Genomic DNA, 11798 nt, shown 5'->3' on the forward strand with positions numbered 1-11798 from the left:
GGTTTATTCAACTGCGCGATCGGCTATAGCCGGAAAATCGGCTTAACCGTTAACTCAGTTTTGTCGTCGGAAGTATACATGAGCCGGCTAATCCTGGAGCGGTTAAGACGGCTGATCAAATAGACATGCAATATACACCGGCAGAGAAAAGCCCTGCTGATGCAGAGTTGCGCTACACCGATACATGCGCTCACGAGGGGGCGGCGTTGACGGTGGCCGGCGCTCTCTGATTACCTCCCAAAAAGGTCGTCGCCCAATAATACATACTGCATCAGGTGTACCTTCTTTTCATCGCAATTATTCTAATGATGACACGTTGCATCTCTCATCGACGTCATGATCCTTCTATTACCAGTTCATTTTTACTGCGAACCGAATTATCCCACTATGATTAGTTATGTGTTATGCCCGGTACACAATTACCGGAGAAATTAAAATACATCGACCTGCTAACAAAAAGATCATAATTGAGCGTTTGCGCCATCACACCGAAGAATGTGTTATAAAGCGGAATACTTTGACGGTTGTCGCATTCCGGACAGTTCCACAATATGGATTCGCGTAAAGACACGGTTGTTCCACATGACAAAACATTTTTTAAAAATTGATCACGTAACAATCACTATTTTTACACAAGGTTGCACACAAGACTAACTAATAACAGTCTTCTAATGTAGAACAACGAAAGAAACGTGTACGGAAATTCCATATTGTGAAAATATCCGGAATGCAAAAAAACCGTCAAAGTGTACACGAAAAAAAACAACTGTACTGAGAACTACAGGAGACGCGCCGCGCCGTAGCCGTTCAGGCGTTCTGTCGACGCCAGCGAGCGCGAGAAGGAGTTGCTCATATCCCCGAACGCCCAGCGTCGGCTGCTGTTAGGTGTGTAGCTTATAGAGCTGTTGGGTGTGAGGGTGTAGTGCTGTAGGGACCCGTTGGTGGGCAGGGACACCCGGATGGAGAGGGCGCGGTCGCGGCTCCCGCGGCTACAGCGTTCCGGGTCCGTCCCGTCGGCGTCCGTCCCGATGGCCCGCGAGAGGTAGCCGCTGTGGCCCTCCCCACCAGGGGGCGCTTTCTGGAACTGCTGTTTCAGGCAGGGAAGGGCGCCCAGGACGCTGAGGTTGCGCCATAGCCCCATGGACCAGATGCCGTAGACGTAGGGGTTTAGGACAGAGGAGGATACGCCGAAGATGAAGAGGATCTCCTGGCCTAACTGGTCGACCGTCTCCGCGCTTTTCCTGCAAGAATATTACACAATCAACATGAAATCTAAATGTTCTGTATAATTAGTTGCTCTGTTTTTGGACTGAAAGCGCATCGGCGACAATTCTCGCTGTATACAATTGTACATATAAATGATACAGTGATATGTTTGGTACTCCATATCAAAAATAGTTCGCTCCAACTGCCCAGGTGGAAATTAAAATAGTTTATTGCGAAATGAAGTTCAGGAGAAATAATGCGGTTAGAATTAATGGTGTTGGATGAAAAAATGTTTGAATGCAGTTGCTACTTTTATTACACGTACTATACAGAATCTGTTACTTCCTATACTTCTAAGGAAATCTTATACTTCTAGCCAAAAGGTTTCTTATGAGAAATACGTCAAAATAAGGCAATGTACGCGGAATCGGGTTACGATTCCCATACGTTTCTACCGTGGTAACTGGTGCCTGGTATTATATTAGCCAGATTCATTAGGTATATTAGCCAGATTTTTTCCTTGGCAAAAATTCTGAAGAAGCGTACTTGCAGGCTGCAGTTATACTGGACTTGCGAGGTCCTTTGTTAACATAATATTATTCAAATTTTACGAAGATACAGTATGTACGCATACCTGCTACGCAGTTGAATATATAGGTACATGCACTTTATCGTTAAAGTATAATTATACGAGCAGACAGATAAGTTAAAAATTTTAAGATACATGCTTTAGAAGTATCATAATTATGGAAAACAGTCAAGACTGCTTTTATGGCCATCCGGTTTAGCATCTGTTAATTAAAAAGCCGGAAAATCCTTAACCGTTAACTCAGTTTTGTCGTCGGAAGTATACATGAGCCGGCTAATCCTGGAGCGGTTAAGACGGCTGATCAAATAGACATGCAATATACACCGGCAGAGAAAAGCCCTGCTGATGCAGAGTTGCGCTACACCGATACATGCGCTCACGAGGGGGCGGCGTTGACGGTGGCCGGCGCTCTCTGATTACCTCCCAAAAAGGTCGTCGCCCAATAATACATACTGCATCAGGTGTACCTTCTTTTCATCGCAATTATTCTAATGATGACACGTTGCATCTCTCATCGACGTCATGATCCTTCTATTACCAGTTCATTTTTACTGCGAACCGAATTATCCCACTATGATTAGTTATGTGTTATGCCCGGTACACAATTACCGGAGAAATTAAAATACATCGACCTGCTAACAAAAAGATCATAATTGAGCGTTTGCGCCATCACACCGAAGAATGTGTTATAAAGGAATACTTTGACGGTTGTCGCATTCCGACAGTTCCACAATATGGATTCGCGTAAAGACACGGTTGTTCCACATGACAAAACATTTTTTAAAAATTGATCACGTAACAATCACTATTTTTACACAAGGTTGCACACAAGACTAACTAATAACAGTCTTCTAATGTAGAACAACGAAAGAAACGTGTACGGAAATTCCATATTGTGAAAATATCCGGAATGCAAAAACCGTCAAAGTGTACACGAAAAAAAACAACTGTACTGAGAACTACAGGAGACGCGCCGCGCCGTAGCCGTTCAGGCGTTCTGTCGACGCCAGCGAGCGCGAGAAGGAGTTGCTCATATCCCCGAACGCCCAGCGTCGGCTGCTGTTAGTGTGTAGCTTATAGAGCTGTTGGGTGAGGGTGTAGTGCTGTAGGACCCGTTGGTGGGCAGGGACACCCGGATGGAGAGGGCGCGGTCGCGGCTCCGCGGCTACAGCGTTCCGGGTCCGTCCTGTCGGCGTCCGTCCCGATGGCCCGCGAGGTAGCCGCTGTGGCCCTCACCAGGGGCGCTTTCTGGAACTGCTGTTTCAGGCAGGAAGGGCGCCCAGGACGCTGAGGTTGCGCCATAGCCCCATGGACCAGATGCCGTAGACGTAGGGGTTTAGGACAGAGGAGGATACGCCGAAGATGAAGAGGATCTCCTGGCCTAACTGGTCGACCGTCTCCGCGCTTTTCCTGCAAGAATATTACACAATCAACATGAAATCTAAATGTTCTGTATAATTAGTTGCTCTGTTTTTGGACTGAAAGCGCATCGGCGACAATTCTCGCTGTATACAATTGTACATATAAATGATACAGTGATATGTTTGGTACTCCATATCAAAAATAGTTCCTCCAACTGCCCAGGTGGAAATTAAAATAGTTTATTGCGAAATGAAGTTCAGGAGAAATAATGCGGTTAGAATTAATGGTGTTGGATGAAAAAATGTTTGAATGCAGTTGCTACTTTTATTACACGTACTATACAGAATCTGTTACTTCCTATACTTCTAAGGAAATCTTATACTTCTAGCCAAAAGGTTTCTTATGAGAAATACGTCAAAATAAGGCAATGTACGCGGAATCGGGTTACGATTCCCATACGTTTCTACCGTGGTAACTGGTGCCTGGTATTATATTAGCCAGATTCATTAGGTATATTAGCCAGATTTTTTCCTTGGCAAAAATTCTGAAGAAGCGTACTTGCAGGCTGCAGTTATACTGGACTTGCGAGGTCCTTTGTTAACATAATATTATTCAAATTTTACGAAGATACAGTATGTACGCATACCTGCTACGCAGTTGAATATATAGGTACATGCACTTTATCGTTAAAGTATAATTATACGAGCAGACAGATAAGTTAAAAATTTTAAGATACATGCTTTAGAAGTATCATAATTATGGAAAACAGTCAAGACTGCTTTTATGGCCATCCGGTTTAGCATCTGTTAATTAAAATTTTTAAAGAAAGCTTTTGTTCAATTTATGTCATCTTCCATTTTTTGAATTAGTTTTGATATGTATGCAGTGTATCGTGTATCTGTACGTATGAATGAGCATGGAACAGTCAATTTGTTTTGAAGCGGTTTCCCTTTCTGAAGCAAGATTTCTTCATACCAGGTTTTATAATTTTATTCACTACTTATTTATTAGTTGCATTACTGACGTAAAATACACAAAAGCGTTTTTAGCTTGCGATAATCTCTTATCGCGAGTAGGAAGCCAAAAGGTTAATCGTGTATTACGCATCTACTGTCGTTGTACTGTGATTTTCGTCGTAATAGTTTCACAGCGCATCAGTACAGCGTTTCGTTAAAAAAATCGTAATAAACGAAACGGGAGCGTTAAATATATACTAGCTTTTTTTAAATACGAACCTGTCAAAGAAGTACCACATGGACATGATCTGGTAGGGCGACCAGCAGAGGATAAAGATGCCGACGATGAAGACTGCAATGGGAAGCGGAAGGAAAGCATTAGCCCGCGTATCGATTGGCCGGGATTTGCATACATATAAATCTATACAATCCCGCTTCTCTACGCTGAGCAAACCGAGTGATTTCCGATTGTTGTTGCGGACAATTAATTAGGCGATGATGTTGCACGCCGGAAATGGTCACAGTAGGTCCACTCGGCAATGAGCCGCGTCTTCCTCTTCACTATACTATACCACACTTACCCGTCATCCGCAGTGTGCGCTTCTTGGCTTTCACCAATCGATCGGCGTTGCTGGTGCGCAGCGCCGCCGCACTGGGCACACTCAGACGCCGGTCGTTGGGGTCGGGCAGCGTGCCCAAATCTGCAAGATACACAACCCTTTACTGATGTATCTTGACAACACAGCAATAAAAGTGCCTCGGCGCCGGATAATTAATGCGGAGAAAAAACATATACAGCTGGAATGAGAAGTGTACACAAATCACGGGCGCCCGCTTTTGTGCGCCGACAGCTGGCTCCGCCCCCTTGACTGGCGGATGGGAATAAATCAATGCGCAGGACCTAGCGTTGCGCAGCGCACAGATACACGCAACCGCACAATAGCGGCAATTGCCGCGCCGATTTATGGCGCTGAACGGTCACGGGCCATTTTTGTCTGTATACTTCCAAGTACACACCAGCTCTTGACGATTTGTTTATGGCCGCATCCGGAGAAGACATTAGCGCTGTTGTCGCGGCGTGGATCGATCGCGGTCTTGCGCAACCACCTGACTGCTAATACGCTCTGTGTTTATTTGCTTTCCGGATGCGGGCGCGCGCCGGGAAACATTCCGGTAGTGTGTAAATAAATTGTGTCAATTTGTGTGGCTGACGCAGTGGCCGACCGCCAAACTGATTGCTTGGAGATGGAGCCAAATTGGGCGAGGAAAGCTAGAGCGGTCGGGCCGGGGCCGGGAAATGATGGGGCACACTTTCTGATTTCCCACCGGATTTTGCGTATTTCCTAACAAACAGGGCAACAGGCCGGCGGATGACCTCAGTCAGCGTCCGGCGTAAGGGTTGCGTCATAATGATCATGTTTTTCAGGCAACATACTTTATGGGAGAACGCACAAAATTAATAAACTTTTGCATATACCTACATTCATTCTGAAATTTTTATTTTAATAAATTTAAAATAAAAAAATATATTCAATTAGGACGATATTAATTTTCCTTGTCGCTATGTATGTGTTATCACTTGAAGCGCAAATCCGTGATTCAAAAAAAAACGTTTGCATGTGACGTAAAAATCGATTTTCTAAATCAAGATTAAAAAACCAGTTTTGCTCAGGGACTACAGCTTGCTTCGGCTGCGCCATAAATTTTCGATCATTATTAGTCTGGCGGTTCGAAAGAAACAGAATAAATTCCTAAATTGTGCAAAGGCTTGTACGTCATTTTGCGACCATCAGATTTGGAAACGGTCGTTTTCTTATAACAAATGACGGCTTTCTTTCGGCAAACGGGAATTTAACGATAAATCAAATACAGCACCCATGCTGTATAAACTTGCTGTCTGCATCTATACGTCATTTTGTCTTCATTTCGACATAAATAAATCTGTCACCACCATCTGCCCAAGGCCGTAGGCGCTCTCACAGCCGCCCTATCCGTAGCATGCTTTCATCCCATAAAGAATATGAGACCCGTATCGTGAGCAGCTGATGCCGGTGTATACTTTCAGAGAGACCCCCTTTTTTCGCGGGTACAAAGTCCCTCGATCACTGCCAGTATATTATGATACGCTTCATACCAGGGAGGGTGCAAGATCCCCATGTCATGAGCAACTAATGCCGGTGCTCACTGTCGGAGAATCACCTTGTTTGTGTATACAGGGTGAAATCGGTGGTTAACTCCATCGAAGGCTAAATGTGACCACGAGTCAGAGAGCGAACAAGTACCGCGAGGTACTTGGTACCCCATTTTGCCGCCCTTTTACCAAAAACCGGCACGATATACGTACCTTGTTGTAACGAGCTCTGGATGATCTTGATCCAGATGCCCAGGTAACACGCGGAGATGACCACCAACGGCAGCCCATAGGTGAGCAGCATAATCCCCAGTCCGTAGAACAACTCCACGTCCGGCGCGGGAAAAGACCCAAAGGTGACGCACTGGTGGTACCAGGGGATCAGCGGATGCTGCATCACGTGCCAGATGACGGCCTGCGGTGCCGCGCAGGCCACACTGAACATCCAGGCCAGCAGGATCATGGTGCGCGTGCGCTGCCCGGCCTGCCGCACGCTCGACAGCGGATCCCAGATGGCCAGGAAGCGGTCCACGCTGATGCAGATGAGCAGCAACGCCGACAGGTAGAGTCCCAGCACGCGCAAGAACGACACGCACCGGCAGCTCACGTCGTCGCCGCGCCACTGCACCGTCCACTTCCACGCGATCTGTCAACATAATACACGGGTGCATAAATTAATTTCTAATTTTTATTTCAATTATTCATGAATTTTTTCGGTATTTGGTATGCAAAATTTTCTTGCTGATAATGCCAGGAAATTGGAAGCGCATTAGCGAACGGTCACAGCTGTGCGGCCATCGTTTTTATGAACAACACCAGATGCATCATTAACGTTAACGCATGCCGATTATCGGAAGCAGAAAAAAAATACAAATTGCTTCACACATTTCCTTAGTTCCGGGATAAAATTCCGCTCCAATACTTTTCGATTTTTCCCATATTAACCGAGCACTTTTGCGAGCATTTAGATTATCCGAATGCCCATGTCTGATAAAAGAAAAAAATTTATTTTAAGAGTTTGTAACAAGGTCAACGCTCTTCTTTCAATAAAATAAAAATGTATAAAAAAATGTAATAATCAAATAAAAAACATAATCTCGCACGAAAATAAAGCTAAATAAAACCAAAAAATTATTATGATCATCGGTTTATGATATAACGCGCCACATGGGGCGGGCGCCGGTAATCCGTTGTTCAAACAGTTTAGAAAAAGGCTTCATTATTGAGAAAAATCAAATTATGGTTATAAAAAATCCACATATACACGCTTATCTGACTGCGTTTGCCTATATTATCCCGCGTTCTTTCAACACAAATTCCGGTCGTTGAACACTTAACCTTTGGCGTATTGCACGTCAATTTGTCAAGACCGCAAAGGGCTCCCGTGGGACGATTTTCCCTGATTGGTAGCCCATTAATCTCCCATAAATGCACAGCGCGCAGATTACCTTGTCACTATACTTTGATATTCTTTTTTTCCGGCTTCCTCACAACCGCCCCGGTTTGTTGGAAAGAAGCCGGTCGAGTGTGCGCTGAAGGTGCCGCCAACGGTTCATATCAATGGTCATAGTTCTGCGTATATCTTACAGCAAAATTTCAAGTAGATTGCTTAATAACCCGAATTTGGACAAAATGTTTGAATTTTTTTTTGTTTATTTTAATTCGCCATATCTGTTCAACCGGATGTTGCGCGTATAAACGGATTCACGCCAATGTATACAAATCATCTGGCCGTAGAAAAAAATTTATACGAAGAAAATAAAAAATTAGAACAAAAAATTGTTTCGATCGCGCGAAACCAAAACGCTTTTTTGGTGTACGGTATTTGAATTTGGCGCCATTTTTTAACCGCTTATTTTTCCCAACGTCTAAGTATTCTTTAGCGAGACAGATCGAGCGCTCAACTAGGTGTTAATTGAACGCTAGCCGGCGCGCGCCGCGCATTCCATCATCAGCCGGCGGCGAGCGGCGTTGACAGGCGAGCGTATTATTAATGTACATAAGCGGAACTGATTAAAAAAGTGTCGCAGTGACAACGCCGACCATTAGCGTCTTCTGGCCGGGACAATAGCCGGCAGTTGCTTTGCCACTGACGGGATGTTTATTTGTTCGCGTCGGGATATTAGCGTAATGGGCCAATGAAGGGGGGATTCTCTGGACGGGATAAGCCGCAAAGTCGCGCTAACCAAACACGCTGTTGACTGTGTCTATATGCGATCCATACACCGACGGGCAGCGCTTAATCCGTTAAGCGGTGCATTTGTTGACGCGCGCGCTTCTTCTGTCATCGACCGGCTTTTCATCATATCCGCTTAAGAAAAGAAAAGTACACAAGCGGTCGTGTGATCGGCGCTGACAGGTCTCGAGGAAAACCGGGGAAACACGAAAACCCCGGGAAAAAGTGGCCAGTAGGGCTTAAAAAATGCGGAACGCGGCCAACGTTTCTCGGGAAAAAACGGTAGCGTGGGGCGGTTGGCCAGCAGGGAGGCTCGTTAGCGGCCTGGCGTGCCGGCACAGCGAGGGGCCCAAGTGGCCGAAAGGAAGCCGCAGCAACACAGCCGCAAGTGCCGTGCGCGGCTAATTGAATTCTGACCTGTGACGCACGGAGCGGTGGATGTGCGGGAGGCCGCGTTACAGCGCCCGCGGTCGGGGTTGCCCTGATATTAAAGTTGTTAAAGGTAGCCGGTACATGATATAAGATGCCAGACATTAGACAGGGTTTTTTTCCCTTTAACTGATTGCCGATCGCTTAAAAAATCACCGCAAAATCATGAGTAAGCCAGTTGGAAGTTACAATTTACAACGAAAAAATAGCTGCGTCTTAACGCATACCTATTTCGCAAACGAGGGCTTCTCTGTTTGAACCCGGTGTTAGCGATTTAATGCGCATTGGATGTGTTCCTGTTGCACTCTGTTTAGTACTAAATATAGTTTAGTTTAGTACTATTTCAGTACTAAATATTCGAACCGCTAATCGACTGGCCGATTTCCAGGTTTTTGAATCCTGTATTGTAAACGTGTGTCCAGCGCTTCGCGCATTTAAACGAACGTACGTACGTCCCTCAAATGAACTCGAATATGCTGTGCTTTATATAGCGCATAGGCTTTGCGGTAACTTCCGCAAATTATTGTCGAAGCTAAGACTCAGCTGGGAAAATCGTCTGGCGAATTTGGAACTGCCCGAATTTGGAAGGAGCATGAATTAAAAGAAGTTAATAAAGCGGTAGAGCGAGGAAAACATTAATCTCCATATAATGCAGAAATTATCTGGAGAGAGCTTAAAATGCCGGCTGAGCGAATATTAAGCGTTAATTATGCAGCGTCTTCAGGAAAGAGCGGTTACACAATGAAGGACACTTGTGGCCGGGCGCTTGCTTTAAGGGGAGCAAAGTTGCATAAGCGCACTTTGGCGCTGCTTGCGCCGTAACCCCGAACCGCGCGGTCAACATCTAGGATTTCATTCAATTAAGAGTGCAGCGCGCATCATCATATTCCCGCGATCCGGGATTCAGTGTCACTACCGCGTTTTGACGCCACTCGATCACTGTATCCGGCGCTCGGTTAGAATACTTCCTTATTTATAAACTACGAGAAAAACATTTCCCCAGGAGGTACAAGACATTTTCTAAAGAGGAAACAGGACCGATGTGTTGCCGCCAGGAAAATAAAATTAAGCAAAAAAAAAACAGGAAAAGAAAAAAACGGTATTTAATTACATGAACCTGTGTCCTAGCGGTTTACGTGAAGATGTTCGGTAGCATCAGAATAAACTACGAGAAAACCATCTCCCTAGGAAATACCAGACATTTTTTAACAGAGGAAGCAAAACAGATATCGTGCCTTCAGGCAAACAAAATTAAGAAAAAAAAACGGAGACGAGAAAAACTATTTCTTGACGGTATTTAATTACAGCAGCCTTGTCTCCCAGCGGATTACGTGAAGGTGTTCGGTAAGATCACCATACTAGGCGGATGCGGCGTTAGCCGCTAATTGTTTATTTACCCGGGCCGTCTTTCGCCGCAGCCAAGAGATACGGTTGCCGGCTAATTCCCCGGTCACGCCAGCGCCGCTCTCCGGGGGACCGGCGCGCTCTAACTGACAGCCGCTTAATTACTGCACACACATTCTTCCTCACCTTCAACGGCATCTCCACCAGCGTCGTGATAGTGTCGGCCACGCACAAATTAATCAGCAGGATATGCACGCGGCCTTTCTTCTTCCGCCGGAGCAAACTAACAAACACCACGATATTCCCCAGCAGCGAGATCCATAGTAGATTCGCATAGATGGCGATGACGATCACGTTGACCGTGGTGAACTGCATCTCCTGCGGGAGATTATACAGGTACGGAAAGGTAGCATTCTCCATCGTTCCGTTCGGCATTTATCCAACGGTGTCTAAATCGGCGCGCTAATCCACTGATTTCCCGCGCATATTACGCGATTTGTGTTGTATGTATATATATGTACACAAATGAAAAAGAGAGAGTGATAATCCGCGGCAGCGTGTAATGGCCAGTCGACTCGCGGGAATGACATTGATTCCCCTGGCAAAGCGGCGCACACGGATAGGAAGCCGGATAAAAGCGCATCCGATGAGTGATGTGTATGATGTATGTGTGTGTGCAGTGTTCTCGCGCATCAGGCTATAATTGGGATTGCATTGCAGCCCGCAGCGCCAATCGATGCCGGCACCGACAGAGATCTCCCCCCATAATTCAATCAGCCGCTACCATTCATGAGCCCGGGCCGTGCACTGCTGGCTTTAATCATCTTCTTGCGCGCCGACCGCGTGTTTTTATTATTATAAATTATTCCGCCGCGATGGCGCTCTTCACAAAACTTGCTGCACAACATCCATCTTCCAGGAGACATTCTGTCCCGGGTGACCACGCCCGGAGGGCGGTTGCGGGGTGTCGTTACGCTACCGGAAGGGGACTATTGTCGGCCCGGCTTCCGGATGATCGGGGCGCTGCGGTTACGCACTGATTGTGCGTCGTCCGGATGCGAATGTCGAATACACACTGTTTTGCTTATCTTAACCACGCGCTACACTTTCATTCATTAGTGGTTTGGCGGCGCTGATGGCTGTACACCATTAACCTCCTTCCGCGGAACGGCGAAGAAAAGATCCCTGCGCTTGGCCGGGCGCTGTCAATGGGACGGGAGCGCGTAATTGTTGGACTAATTGGCCAATCGATTCAGCGGCTATTCCCGCTTAACGAGCCGTACACGCTGCTCCTACAGAAGCCCATTGACAGATGCAACTTTTTTCGTTCGAGCGTTCCTACTTCCTAGTAAGAGTATATTTGGGCGGCTATTGTGGGAACCGTGCTGTGACGGAGAATAGCGCCGACGCGTTCAGCTGCCGGCACAAGTTTACGCTACTTTGATGCAAGCACCGCAGCGTGAGATATACGGAGAATAAACAGCCGGATGACTTGCAGACGGGGAGAAAAATATGTTTGCGACATTTATGTAGGATTATGCAGTTAGCTTTGCGTTGGCGCTCCCGTTGCCAATAACATTAACGTGCTGTACAAATTATAAATAT

The 11798-nt window shown here is 46.1% G+C and overlaps 1 protein-coding gene across 1 annotated transcript; it reads right to left on the minus strand.

The window, feature by feature from the left end:
* Nucleotides 1-378: 378 nt before the first annotated feature.
* On the minus strand, nt 379-10937 carry LOC129596624 (adipokinetic hormone/corazonin-related peptide receptor variant I-like). The gene is made up of 5 exons (XM_055493956.1): nt 10380-10937; nt 6458-6890; nt 4695-4814; nt 4393-4465; nt 379-1241 (listed from the first exon to the last, which is right to left on the minus strand). Exons 1-5 carry the CDS (start codon nt 10626-10628, stop codon nt 779-781), a joined length of 1338 nt encoding a protein of 445 aa, XP_055349931.1. The 5' UTR covers nt 10629-10937; the 3' UTR covers nt 379-778.
* Between the last annotated feature and the right edge of the window lie 861 nt (nt 10938-11798).

Source organism: Paramacrobiotus metropolitanus, unplaced genomic scaffold (assembly GCF_019649055.1).
Source record: "Paramacrobiotus metropolitanus isolate TYO unplaced genomic scaffold, Prichtersi_v1.0 Parri_scaffold0000093, whole genome shotgun sequence".
NCBI lineage: Eukaryota > Metazoa > Tardigrada > Eutardigrada > Parachela > Macrobiotidae > Paramacrobiotus > Paramacrobiotus metropolitanus.